At 45.9% G+C, this 14,670-nt stretch overlaps 1 protein-coding gene across 2 annotated transcripts in view; it reads right to left on the reverse strand.

Annotated features, from left to right (window-relative positions):
• Nucleotides 1-2,245: 2,245 nt before the first annotated feature.
• The window catches only part of LOC141107594 (N-acetyllactosaminide alpha-1,3-galactosyltransferase-like), a 153,762-nt gene continuing 141,337 nt past the window's right edge, over nt 2,246-14,670 (reverse strand). For both annotated transcript variants that reach the window (XM_073598444.1, XM_073598443.1), the window contains one exon: nt 2,246-6,704. In XM_073598444.1, the coding sequence (XP_073454545.1) occupies nt 6,297-6,704 (408 nt within the window). In that variant the 3' untranslated portion in view covers nt 2,246-6,296. The remainder of the gene's footprint in view (nt 6,705-14,670) is intronic.

The following is a 14,670-nucleotide window of genomic DNA, read 5'->3' on the forward strand; positions in this document are numbered from 1 at the left end:
AGTGGCAAGTGACTTTCCACATCTAGTGGCAGGTGACGTTGGCAAGTAACACGCTGCATCTGGTGACAGGAGATGTGGCAAGTGACACGCCCAGGGCTGCCACTGATTCTGCAGTATGGTGAATTGAACTACTTCATTATATATTAGAATGTAACAATAGAAATAATGCACTTCAATCACGGACACCCTATCAACCATGGTGCCATCGTGATGATTGAAGCGCCAATACCAGCCATCGCCCGTGAAAAATTGTTTACCACCGGTCCCCCCCCCCGCAGCCATCCAAAAAGGTTGGTGACCGCTGCTATGGGCTCTAGCCCCAGATCTTTTGCAGACCTACCAACGCCCCTACTGGGAAGTCTAGTCGTGCGATATGAATGGTACTCATTGGAAATCATGGGGTAGGACTTGTCATGCGACTTTGCAGTCCCAAGTCGCACAAGTGTGAAAGGGGCCTAAACCTCTTGGCGATGAGTAAGGAGGGGCTCAGGCGTGTTCGCAACTCCATGTGCCCACGCCCGCCAGGAAGCTGACGCTCCGCAGTGCTAATCACAGGCAGTGAGACCATCCCCGATCCACGGCTGCACAGATCAGGAAATGTCTCACTAGCTGTGATTAGCGCTGCGAAGTGTCAGCTTCATGGCAGGCGCGGGCACGTGGAGTTGTGAACACGCCTGAGCTCATCCTTAGCACTGAGCGCAAGCAAATCTGCAGCCCCATGGCGGGTTGGCCTTGGCACCGAGTGGCTGCATATTTGCGTACATTAGTGCAAATAGAGCTGTGCCGAGAGCGCGCTTCCGGCACAGTTACCGGCGGCTAACGGGAAGCTAATCTTGGCAGTCACATGACCATAAGCCCCAGTTCTCCTTAGTGTTGTCAGGTGTGGTCAGATCTCCTGCCCTCTCAACTGATGTTTTAATCATACTTCCCAACTTTTTGAGATGGGAGCAAGGGACACCTATTAGCAAGAGTATGTAGGCATAGGGCACACCCCTTGCCACGCGCTGCTTAAAGGAGAATGGCACAAAAGTTTTTTTTAGTTAAACCCCCAAGTGCTTTTTTCCCACTAATATTCCTTTTATATTGGCTTTTGAAATTTACAAATGCAGCAATTTAGAAATTGGATGAACAGTTTAGCACTGGGAAACGCTTTTTAAAAGATAAATAGTTCATTTTATATACAGTGCGCCTGGAAAGTATTTACAGCACTTCACTTTTTCCACATTTTGTTATGTTACAGCGCTATGTTCTTCTTTTTTCGTATTCAGTGGCTGCATTTTTATGTACATGTATTAGCCTTACCTACAGAGCTCATGTTTTAACACAAACAAATGTCTCTTTGATGTAACAATTTTTTCTAAATAAAATTATATATTTTTTCAAATTTTTTGTATCTTGTTGCTGCAATCCAAAACCCCATGGGGAACCTTTCCTATTGACACTAAAAAAGGATATTACATGAATGTTATTGTGCAAAAATAGTTAAAGCTTATGTAAGGGCAAATCCTTTTCTTTGGTTTTGGCAAGAGTGGGGAAGATTTAAAGTGGTATTAAACCCAAAAGCAAACATTTATTATATTGCAGGTTACCAATTCTCAGATGTGATGGCTGCATTGGTTTTCTTTTTTAGGCTTTCTTTCTTTTATTTTCATCTAGTGATCCAGCCAGCAAGACTATTATTTTTCAGAAGCTTAAAGTGTTACTAAACCCACAACAGTAAATTCAGTCTGTATATGCAGTAAAGCATGCTTGTTATACGCACTGTGGAACCTAAGGGGTTATTCCTCCTCATTGTGTAAAAAGGCTGCTTGATCTTGTATGCACAGATCCTCCTCTTCTTCCACTGACTCCAGAACATATCAGAGTAAGACAGAGCCTTTGGGGTCAGGCTGCACATGCTCAGTTTGGTGTGTATTGATAGAGCGTTTTTTTTTTTTCGGGGGGGGGGGGGGTGCATGTGATCAGCACAGGGTCAACACTGTTTAGACAGAGGGTCAGGGGTCCTGGATCCTGATAGGAGAGCTCAATGCAGTATGAAAACTCCTCCTACAAGCTTTACCAGGAACTGATAATAGAAAAGGTATTTAGCAGTTTATATTTACTAAAATAATTGCATTTCCATGTTCTGTGTACTGTGAGAGACCAGATATAGTGAATGCAGGGTCCTGGGTTTAGTAACACTTTAAGTTCTCCTGCAGAATGTATCAGTTTACATGGATGAGACGAACCATTTAACACTGGCAGGGGTGGTTAAAATGATCAGCTTTTATTTAGTCCTGTAAAACATTTATCCCAAAAGGTAAAAAAACTGTTTGCTGTAACTGCTTATAAAGTTTGAGTTGGAGTTTGGCTTTAGTTTGCTAGTGTAATGAAATTTGCTAATACATTTAACACTCCCCTCTCCCCAGACTGACAATGCTGCTGTCTGCTGTGCCGCCTGTGCTTATTCATTCAGAGTTGTGTCTCACTAATACAGGAGGTGTATTACTGGCCAGATCACCAGGTGAAAACAGAGGGGAAAAAGCTAAAGAAATAAAAACCAACGCAGCCACCACATCTAATGATTGGTAAGCTGCAACACAATACATTTTTGGTTTTGGGTTTAATACCACTTCAAAGGGTATGCCAAGCAGAAATATTTTCCAGTTTTGGATGGACTATAGAAGGATTAGAACCCCCAGGTTTTACTGCTATTTGGGGACCCATCGGAGAGATTTACAACCATTTCCTGTCCAGCTGAAAACTATTTTTTACCAGGAAGTGAAGGAAAATCTTCAACAGGGAATCAGACAAATAAAAAATACTGATATATATATAATATTATGGCAGAGCTCCAGACAAAAATAAATAGAAATGAATAGTGCATTAAAAGATCAAATAAGAAAAACAGCTTTTGCTGCAATATTCAACTTCAATCCAGAGATCCCCTGTAGTACATTTTTTCTGCCACAGGATGGTCCCTGGTCTGTTGGCCAGCATCATTCAACTGGCTTCCTCTGAGCCCAACCATCCTGGACCTGCCCTTGGCCGGTGAAAGGACAGCGAAAGGGGAAGCTGCACAGATATCTCTGTTCCGCTGCTCTCTCCTCCTATCAATGATGATGTCATCGGCTGCATGCACTCTGAATATCTCCTAAACGGTGCATAATAACCTTATTACAGGCTTACCTGTAGGTACAAGTGGTAGTACAGCATTTACTACCACTTTAATGTGAGTTATCACATTTTTAATAAACTGCCCACTAGATGGCGATTTTCCCTTTCTATACACACACAGGAGCGAAGGGGGAAATCGCATGTGACTCAGACACGAATCACACCTCACTCCTGTTCAAATCGCATGAGATTCTTTGCAGTGCGATTTGCGACCATTTATTTTGTATTGATGCAAATTGCACCGCAAAGTATTAGTATTGGCGAGTACTTGACTGAAAGTATTGGTACTTGTACTCGCCGATAGAGAAACGGTATTGTTGCATCCCTAAACCAGATGGTTATAATGAACACAGGGCCTCTCATTCAGGATTCAGTATGTAAAAAGATATGGAACTAACAGCTTATTTCTTCAAAGGAGAACAAGGTAGGAATCTGCTACCAATTTTGGTAAAATCCTCGCAATGAACGATAATCACCCAGAGAGGATTGTTTATTTTAGTTTTTTTGTGTTTTTAGCAAAAGTGGAGTTACACTTTAAATCTCCCTAATCTCTTTTTTCTTTAAGCCTAGGTTCACATTGAAGTGATTTGGCATGCGATTTGACATGTCAAATCGCATGCCAAATCGGCAGCTATTGCAATGGCACCGTCCGAATCGGTGCACCGATTCTCAAAAGTAGTTCCTGTAATACTTTTGGAGATTTCGGGGGTGATTTGTGATCTGCGCAGCTGAGCTTGCACGATTTCTAACCCGCTCCAATGTGAACCTAGGCTTAATCACTGTCTTTTTTGGATCTTCAGATTACATCTCCATGATGATATAAATGGCACACTTATCTGCAGTTCTGTATTTATTAATACATTATCTTTTTCAATGCAAGCAGTTTAAGTGCCTACATTTGACCTGGTGTCTTTGTAAAGCAGCAATCAGACTAGGAGAGAGAGGGGCAGAACAGCAAGTCCATGAGGAGTGCTATATTGAGCGGACGAGGAACATGATAATAGGAATTGGGCAGAAGGATGAGCTCATCAATCTTCTGCTGTCCTTTCACTGACTAATCAGCAGAGTAGAGGGGGTGGGCAGATGACAACACTGTGGGGAAGATTTACTAAAACTGGTGCACATAGAATCTGGAGCAGCTGTGCATAGTAACCAATCAGCTTGTTGAATTGAATGTTGAACCTTTGACAATAAAACCTGGAAGCTAATGGGTTACTACAATGTTTCTCAACTCCAGTCCTCAAGGCGCCCCAACAAGTCATGTTTTCAGGATTTCCCTCAGATAAAAGGGCTGTGGTAAATACTAAGGCAGTGAAACTGATCAAATCACCAGTGCAAAATAATGGAGAGCCTGAAAACATGACCTGTTGGGGCGTCTTGAGGACTGGAGTTGAGAAACACTGGCTTACTATGCACAGTTGCACCAGATTCTGCATGCACCTGTTTTAGTAAATCTCCCCCCTTTCAGAGTTTAGAGTTTGAAATGAAATTAAACTTAAAAAAGAAAAACAATGACAGGTTGGATTTTTTATAACAGATGAAATCTTATTATCCTCCTCTGTCACAAATCTTTCTCCCTGCCTGTCAGTGTGCTGGTGTACACCGAGTCTTTCATGCGCAGCTCAGCATACATTTATGGCACGGCTCTGTGCCATGAAAATGTGACTCTCGTGTGCATCATCGTGGCCCGGCCAACCATGTTGCCGAAGAGTCGGAACCTAGCAGGAGGACCAGGAGAAGACAGCAGTGCCATAGGCGTGCACAAGGGGTGTGCCGGGTGTGCCTGGACACACTCTAATCACCCCATGTGGCCCAGATTCCTCCTGCTGATATTTCACCAAAGCCCCCCAACAGGGCTCCTAAAAAAAATTGTAAAAATAATAATAAAAATAAAATACTAAAAATGAAAAACTACTGAGACCATCCACTGCTTTATTAACTCCGTCCATGTTTTAATACATTTGGGCTGTACATCCTAATGCAATAGGCTGCGCACACCTATGGGCAGTGCCAGTGATTGACAGGAGCGCTGGAGGGGATTGCTAGCCAGGTAAGTCTGCCATAATGTGCTAATGTGCTGTGCATACTAGCACATTGTGGCTATAAGCTCCTGGGGCCCACTTTCAAAAAATTTAATTGGTGCAATACTCAACTACTTCCAACTGTAACAAAAAAAAATGGTGCGACTTTCCTGGCTGTGCAGTGGGACGGGGCTGTGTAAATGGCAGGACTGGGTGGACAGCGATGCAAATCCTTTGGCAGGTAAACAGCTCCCAAATACAGCATGTATGACATCTGTGTATTTCACTGTCTAACATTCACTTTAGGCAGTGTAAAGAGCAAAAACTTCTTGTAAACTATAAAAGACTTTCCTTCAGTTTAGAGCAACTTCTAGTGGCAGCTGGTGGTATATTTTTTGAGGAGGGGGCGGCAAACAAACCACCCCCCCCCAGTTGGTTGGTTGGTCACCAGCCCCGCACTTACCCCATCTAGGTTGTGGGCAGCTCTTCCTCCGGGCGGTGTCTCCTTCTCCTGGTGCTGCACGGCGGCTTCCCCTGTGTCTCCTCCTCCTCGGCGGCCAATAGGATTGCTTCTCCTCTCTGCCAATCGGGTGACGGGTCTCAGGACCCGCTTCCTCATTGGCCCGGAGGAGAATCAGGAAGACAATAGCGAATATTAATTCCCTATTGTCACACAACTGGGTGGATTGCACTCCAAGCCCACCCTTTTTTTAAAGCTTATTAGAACCTCTGGCTCTAATCACGTGCTTCAAACCCCCCCCCACCCCCATTGGAATCCCTGGGTCCTGCATTACGGGCTGCCACTGGCAACCTTACTGAAAGGCAAAATCCAATTGTTTGTTACGAGTTATTCGATTTTGGGACAAGGCAATTGTGTCTAATTGGTAATCATTTGGGGTAAAAATTCAACCTGCCCCTAGAAATGCATTGGCCAGCAAAACTGATACCTTTATGATAGGAAAGATGTTGGTGTTGTCCATTAGAAACCAATCAGAATCTATTAGGCTAAAAGTAGAACCCCAATCAAAACCCTGTCTAGTTTTGTACCCAAATCCACAGGTCCTTATGGCTATATGATCTTGTCACTTAGTTGTCATTAATCATCTTCATCTGACTGAGTTATACCCTTAATTTTGAATAATGTTTTTTTGCCCAGACCAGTTTATGATATTTCAACCACAATCTGTTGTCCCAGCAATACTCTGGTGACAGTATCTTCAGTGGCAGCTCTTCCAAGGCAAAATATCTGTTGAGATGACTTTCATCATGCCACACTGCCTCCATATTGTGCTCCTTGTCCCTTAAGATGCCCTTCAGACAGCTGGAGGTAAGGTTAAAGAGACGCGATGGCGTGCCGCCAAACACGGCAGCGTGATAATAATAGTGCCCCTTCTCTGGAGGTATGTACGCTGCAGATCGAGGGTCCCTTTCATAGGCGAAGAATACTTTGTTATAACGGTAGTAGGAAGAGTGTAACTGAGCCACCAGCTCACCAAGAACCTCGGGGCCATAATTGGAAGTGAATATCTGCAAATATAGAAATGAAATTAATCAATAATTGGGATTGATTCTGACCAAGGTCTCAATTATAAGTGTCTGAAATGATGGTCTGTACTAGGGATGTATTGATTATCAAGCATTTGAGCTACTATCGATACTCGCCCAAATGCTCTCAATATTGAAACCAATACTTTGCGGTGCGATTTGCGTCAATAGACAATGCATGGCCGCAAATTGCACTGCAAAGAATCGCATGCAATTTGAACAGGAATGTGGTCCAAATCACATGCGATTTCCCCTGCCGCTCCTGCGTGTGTGAACAGCCGTGGCCAAAAGTTTTGAGAATGACACAAATAATAATTTTCACAAAGTCTGCTGCTTCAGTGTTTTTAGATCTTATTGTCATATGGTATACTGAAGTATAATTGCAAGCATTTCATAAGTGACAAAGGCTTTTATTGACAATGATATGCAAAGAGTCAATATTTGCAGTGTTGACCCTTCTTTTTCAAGACCTCTGCAATTCTCCTTGGCATGCTGTCAGTCAACTTCTGGGCCACATCCTGACTGATAGCAGCCCATTCTTGTATAATCAATGCTTGGAGTTTGTCAGAATTTGTGTTTTTTTTTTGTTTTTTTTACCCCTCTCTTGAGGATTGACCACAAATTTTCAATGGGATTAAGGTCTGGGGAGTTTCCTGGCCATGGACCCAACATTTATATTTAGTTCCCCAAGCCACTTAGTTATCACTTTTGCCTTATGACAAGGTACCCCCAGCATGCTGGAAAAGGCATTGTTCCTCACCAAACTGTTCTTGGTAGTTGCTCTCGGAGGATGTTTTTGTCTCATTCTTTATTCATGGCTGTGTTTGGCAAAATTGTGAGTGAGCCCACTCCCTTGGCTGAGAAGCGACCCCACACATGAATGGTCTCAGGAGGCTTTACTGTTGACATGACATCGAACTGATGGTAGCGCTCAACTTTTCTTCTCCGGACAAGGTTTTTTCCGGATGACCCAAACAATCGGAAAAGGGATTCATCAGAGAAAATGACTTTACCCCAGTCCTCAGCAGTCCAATCCCTGTAGCTTTTGCAGAATATCTGTCTGTTCCTGATGTTTTTCTTGGTGAGAAGTGGTTTCTATGCTGCCCTTCCTGACACCAGGCCATCCTCCAAAAGTCTTCTTCTCACTGTGCCTGCAGATGTACTCACACCTGCCTGCTGCCGTTCCTGAACAAGCTCTGCACTGGTGGTGCCCCGATCCCACAGCTGAATCAACTGTAGGAGACGGTCCTGGCGTTTTCTGGACTTTCTTGGGCGCCCTGAAGTCCTCTTCACAAATGCAATGGAAATGATTTTTATGGGACTAAAGCGGTGTTCCAGCCGATTTTTATTTTTTTAAAAGTCAGCAGCTACAAACACTGTAGCTGCTAACTTTTAATAAGGACACTTACCTGTCCAGGGAGCCTGCAATCTCAGGCTCAGGCTGATCCATCCGTCAGATTGTTTGCCGATGCTGCCATCCTAACTAAGGGAAACAGGCAGTGGAGCCTTGAGGCTTCACTGCCCGTTTCCTACTGCGTATGCCCGAGTCGCGCTGTGCTTTGTGAATGGCCGGCTGTCTTCTGGGACACACACAGGTCCCAGAAGACAGCGCGCCCCATTACCCAGAAGAACACGCGAGGGAGGAAGAAAAAGAAGAGCTCCGCGGTATAGGAAGTGGTAGATTAGGAAGACTGCCTAGCAACAGGCGTTTCTGGTAAGTAAAAAAAAAATTAGTTTTTTCAAAATGTGTTTTTATAGATTTTTTTATAGAATTCATTTGATCACTGTTCATAACATTCTGGAGTATATGGAAATTGCCATCATAAAAACAGAGGCAGCCGACTTTGAGAAAATTAATATTTGTGTCATTCTTAAAACTTTTGGCCACGGCTGTATAGAAAGGGATTAAAGCGCCATCTAGGGGGCAATTTAAAAAAATTTATAACTCACCTACTCACCGATAAAAAAGGTGGAATTGCTGCAACCCTAGTCTGTACTATGGAAAGTAACCAGTTAAAACTTTGAGTTTTTAGATACAGATTTTCACAGATTGGTGAACCTCTGTCCATCTTTACTTTTGAGACACTCTGACTCCCTAAGATGCTATTTTTATACCCAGTCATGTTACGGACCTGTTGCCAATGAACCTAAATAGTTTCAAAATCCTCTTCCGGCTGGGTTCACATATGAGCACACAGAGGCTCACAGCAGGAGTCCGGTGTGTCCTCATTCACCGTTTCAGGTCCAAATTCAGCCTGAACTTTTGGCTAAAACGAACCAAAAGATGCACAGGACTACTGTGCAAATCTCACCAGAGCCACTGCGGAGATATGTGAACTGGCTCCATAGAGAGCCGGTCACAATCTCCTGCTATGCGAATTGGATGCTGGGGAAACCGTATCCAATTCGCACTAGTGTGAACCCAGCCTCCAGCTCTTCCTTGTTAGTATCACTTTTTTGAGACATGTTGCTGCCATCAATTTCAAAATGACCTTATTTTTTTTTCTTAACCACTTAAGCTCCGGAAGGTTTTACCCCCTTCATGACCAGGCCATTTTTTGCTATTTGGCACTGCGCTACTTTAACTGGCAATTGTGCGGTCATGCAACATTGTACATAAATGAAATATATGTCATTTGTTCTCACAAATAGAGCTTTCTTTTCATTCTCACCATTGGGTTTCATATTAAATAAATGAAAAAAGATCAAAAATTAAAAAAAAAAACAAACAAAAAAAAACATTATTCTACTTTCTGCTATAAAACATATCCAATAAAAAAATCAAATGTCTTCATAAGTTAAGGACAAAATGTATTCCGCTATATGTCTTTGTTAAAAAAAATCCCAATAAGTGTATATTAATTGGTTTGTGTGAAAGTTATGGGGTTGGTTTACTAAAGGCAAATAGACTACAAGGGGAAAAAAAACCTGCATTTTTGCTTGCACACAATTGAATGATGGAAGTCAGCTGAGCTTTAGCTCATTTACTAAGCTCTGGAGCAACTGCACTTTGCAAAGTCCACAGTCTGTTTGCCTTTAGTAAATCAACCCCATTGTCTCTACAAACTATGGTATACAGTGTATATATTGGAATTGTTTTTTTTTTAATTATTTTATTTATTTTTTATACTAGTAATGGCAGTGATCAGCGATAGTGGGACTGTGTGAATGCGGCAAGCAATCTGACACTGAGTGGGAACTGACACGGACATCCCCGTGACACTAATACAGTGATCAGTGACCATATTATGCACTGTCACTGTACTAATGACACTGGCTGGGAAGGGGTCAACATCTAGGGGCAATCAAATGAACTGTGTACCTAACAATGTGTAATATGTGCTGCTTTTACTAACCAATGTGGATTTTTTTTCTCCCTGCTATGCAGGGAGAAACACACAGCCACATTGCTGCTCTCTGTACAGAGCCCATGTTGTTACTAAACACAGAGCTTTGTACTGTGATTCGCTAAGGCAATCAACAGGTCCCAGTCATAAATAATTGTCTAGGACCTGCTGACCAACTTGTGCTGTACCAAATGACAGTACAGTTCGGGCGGCGGTTGCGCATGCGCACTTTACCCGGAAATGCTGTATTACGTACATGTATGTGATCCAGCACAGCAGTGCCGCTGGACTGCAATAAAAAGGCTGTGAGCGGTCCTTAAGTGGTAAAATGGTTCATTTTCTCAGTTTAAACATTTGATGTGTTTTCTATTTTCTATTGTGAATAAAATACGGATTTATGAGATTTGCAAATCATTGCATTTAGTTTTTATGTAGATTTTACACAGTATCCCAACTTTTTCAGAACTGGGGTTGTAGATAGGGGAATCTACCCAGCAGTGACACAGACAACAGTAAGTACATGACAGGGGTTGTAACTCCACATCAATTCCAGAACAAAAAATGAAAATATCTCCAAATATCTTGGCCACCAGTGGCGGCCCGTCCATTTAGGAGCTTACGGGCGCCGCCCCCTATCCATGCATCCTGCCCTCTAATCTACATGCAGGGCACCGGACGCATGGATTCCAATGGGGGGGTTAAGGATGTAATTAGCGCCAGAGGCTCTAATTGGCTTCAAAAAAGGATGGTCTCGGGGCACAGAGCACTGCGCTCCAAGCCCAGCCATTTGTGTGACAATAGCGAATGAATATTCGCTATTATCACACTGATTCGCCTCCTGGCCAATCAGGAAACGGGTCATGAGAAGAAAGGAGAAACCATCCTATTGGCCACCCCTCCAGACCTTGCTACACATAGCAGCCACAATGTCCTGTGCTGTCGGTGTAGCGATCTGTACACCATACACTACAATACACAGCCCCGGAGTGAGTATTCATCATAATGTTCGCAGTGGAAAGCACTCACTGGTCAGCATGAGTACCCGATGATCATATTGACAAATGGCAAATTAATTGATGTACGCTTATTGGGATTATTTTTTACCAAAAACATGTAGCAGAATACAGATTGGCCTAAATTGATGAAGTAATTCGATTTTTTTTTTTTTTTCAAAATTGTCTGTATTTTTTTTGTTTATAGTGCAAAAAATAAAAACCACAGAGGTGATCATATACCACCAAAAGAAAGCTCTATTTGTGGGGAAAAAAATGTATTTGCGTACAGCGTTGCATGACCACTCAATCGTCAGTCAAAATAACACAGTGCCGTATCGTCCTGGTCATTAAGGGGGGTAAATCTTCCGGTGGTCAAGTGGACATACAACATATTATAGAGCCGTTTTTTACAACTGCAATGAATAGGATAAATGCCTTCTAAGTAGTAGGGCCTTTGAAGCAACAAGAAAAAATAGCTAGCCAAAAAGGCAGTGATGGACTGGCCATCGGACTACCAGCAGTTTCCCGGTGGGCCGATGGCTCAGTGGGCCGGTTTCAGCGGCAATCTACCAGTCAAATTGCCGACAGTTGGTGCCTGATGGGTAGATCAAGATTTAGCCAGCATGCAGAGTAGCGCAGGAAGCGTCTGTGATAGGTTCTTTCCCATGTCACGCAGCACTGCTCCCCAGCGGCCCCTCCTCTCCTCTCTTCTCGTTCATCCCCATTTGCTTGTGACATCATCTGGGATGGAAGAGAAGAGAGGAGGGTGTGCTGTGCCCCTGTGTGCTGTGCCTTAATGTCGTGTGCCCTGATGTACTGTGACCTGTGCCCTGATGTGCCCTGATGTCCAGTACCCTAATGTGCTGTGTCCTGATGTGCTGTGCCCTGTACCCTGATGTGATGTACCCTGATGTGATGTGCCCTGATGTGCTGTGCCCTGATGTGCTGGGCTCTGTACCTTGATGTGCTGTGCCCTGATGTGCTGTTCCCTGTACCCTGATGTGGCCTGGTTTGCTGTACCCTGATGTGCTGTGCCCTGATATGCCCTGTACCCTGATGTGTTGTGCCCTGATGTACATTGTGCCCTGATGTGCTGGGCTCTGTGCCCCGATGTGCTGTGCCCCGAGGTCCTGTGCCCTGATGTGCCCTGTGCCATGATGTGCCCTGTGCCCTGATGTGCCCTGATGTGCCCTGTGCCCTGATGTCCTGTGCCCTGGTGTGCTGGGCCTCAATGTCGTGTGATCTGATGTGCCCTGATGTCCAGTACCCTGATGTGCTGTGTCCTGATGTGCTGTGCCCTGTACCCTGATGTGATGTGCCCTGATGTGCTGTACCCTGATGTGCTGTGCCCTGATGTGCTGGGCTCTGTACTCTGCCCTGATGTGCTGTGCCCTGTACCCTGATGTAGTCTGGTTTGCTGTACCCGGATGTGCTCTGCCCTGGTGTGCCCTGTACCCTGATGTGTTGTGCCCTGATGTGCCCTGTACCCTGATGTGTTGTGCCCTGATGTACCTTGTGCCCTGATGTGCTGGGCTCTGTACCCGGATGTACCTTGTGCCCTGATGTGTGATCGGGACTACCGGGAGTTTCCCGGTGGGCCGATGGCTCAGTTTCAGCGGCCGCCTATTGCATCTGCGGTGTCTACAAATGTACCCATCAATCGCTGACAGCTGGCGCCTGGTGCGTAGATCGAGATGCAAGCAGAGTAGCGCAGGAAGCATCTGTAGTAAGTTCTCTCTCATGTCACGCTGCTGCTGCTCCCCCCCGCCGCGGCCCCTCCTCTCTTCTCGTCCCTCCCCATTTGCTTGTGACATCATCTGGGATGAACGAGAAGAGAGGAGGGGCCGACGGGGGGAGGAGCAGCAGCGTGACATGAGAGAGAACTTACCACAGACGATTCCTGTGCTACTCTGCATTTGAAGAAAACAACAAGTAAACGCTGTGCCCCATGTGCCCTGATGTGCCTGATGTGCCCTGATGTGCCCCATATGTGCCCCATGTGTCCTGAATGTGCCCCATGTACCCTGAATGTGTCCCATGTGCCCTGATGTGCCCCATGTGCCCTGAATGTGCCCCAATGTGCCCTGATGTGCCCCATGTACCCTGATGTGCTGTGCCCTGATGTGCTGGGCTCTGTACCCTGATGTGCTGTGCCCTGATGTGCTGGGCTCTGTACCTTGATGTGCTGTGTCCTGTGCCCCGATGTGCTGTGTCTCGATGTGTGCTGTGCCCTGATGTGCCCTGATGTGCTGTGCCCTGATGTGCTGGGCTCTGTACCATGATGTGCTGTGCCCTGATGTGTCCTGTGCCCTGATGTCCTGTGCCCCGATGTCCTGTGCCCTGATGTGTTGTGCCCCGGTGTGCTGTGCCTCAATGTCGTGTGCCCTGATGTCCAGTACCCTGATGTGCTGTGCCCTGTACCCTGATGTGATGTGCCCTGATGTGCTGTACCCTGATGTGCTGTGCCCTGATGTGCTGGGCTCTGTACCCTGCCCTGATGTGCTGTGCCCTGATGTAGTCTGGTTTGCTGTACCCTGATGTTCTCTGCCCTGATGTGCCCTGTACCCTGATGTGCTGTGCCCTGATGTGCCCTGTACCCTGATGTGTTGTGCCCTGATGTGCTGGGCTCTGTACCCTGATGTGCTGTGCCCTGTACCCTGAAGTGGCCTGATGTGCTGTGCCCTGATGTGTTGTGCCCTGATGTGCCTTGTGCCCTGATGTGCTGGGCTCTGTACCCTGATGTGACTTGTGCCCTGATGTGCTGGGCTCTGTACCAGGGATGGACTGGCTATCGGGACTACCAGGAGTTTCCCGGTGGGCCGATGGCTCAGTGGGACAGTTTCAGCGGCCGCCTATTGCATCTGCGGTGTCTACAATTTACTCATCAATCGCCATCAGCTGGCGCCTGACGCGTAGATCGAGATGCATGCAGAGTAGCGCAGGAAGCGTCTGTAGTAAGTTTTCCCTCATGTCACGCTGCTGCTGCTCCCCCCCGGCGGCCCCTCCTCTCTTCTCGTCCATCCCCATTTGCTTGTGACATCATCTGGGATGAACGAGAAGAGAGGAGGGGCCGCCGGGGGGGGAGGAGCAGCAGCGTGACATGAGAGAGAACTTACCATAGACGCTTGTTGTACTAATCTGCATTTGAAGAAAACAACAAGTACACGCTGTGCCCCATGTGCCCTGATGTGCCCTGAATGTGCCTGATGTGCCCCATGTGTGCCCCGATGTGCCCCATGTGCCCTGAATGTGCCCCATGTGCCCCGATGTGCCATGTGCCCCATGTACCCTGATGTGCCCCATGCCCATGTACCCTGATGTGCTGGGCTCTGTACCCTGATGTGCTGTGCCCTGACATGCTGGGCTCTGTACCCTGATGTGCTGTGCCCTGTGCCCCTATGTGCCCCGATGTGCTGTACCCTGATGTGCTGTGCCCTGATGTGCTGGGCTCTGTACCCTGATGTGCTGTACCCTGATGTGCTCTGTACCCTGATGTGCTGTGCCCTGATGTGCTGGGCTCTGTACCCTGATGTGCGCTGTGTCCTGATGTGTGCTGTGCCCTGATGTCAGTGCTGTACCCTGATGTGCTGTACCCTGATGTGCTGT

The sequence above is a fragment of the Aquarana catesbeiana genome, linkage group LG09 (assembly GCF_042186555.1).
Source record: "Aquarana catesbeiana isolate 2022-GZ linkage group LG09, ASM4218655v1, whole genome shotgun sequence".
NCBI lineage: Eukaryota > Metazoa > Chordata > Amphibia > Anura > Ranidae > Aquarana > Aquarana catesbeiana.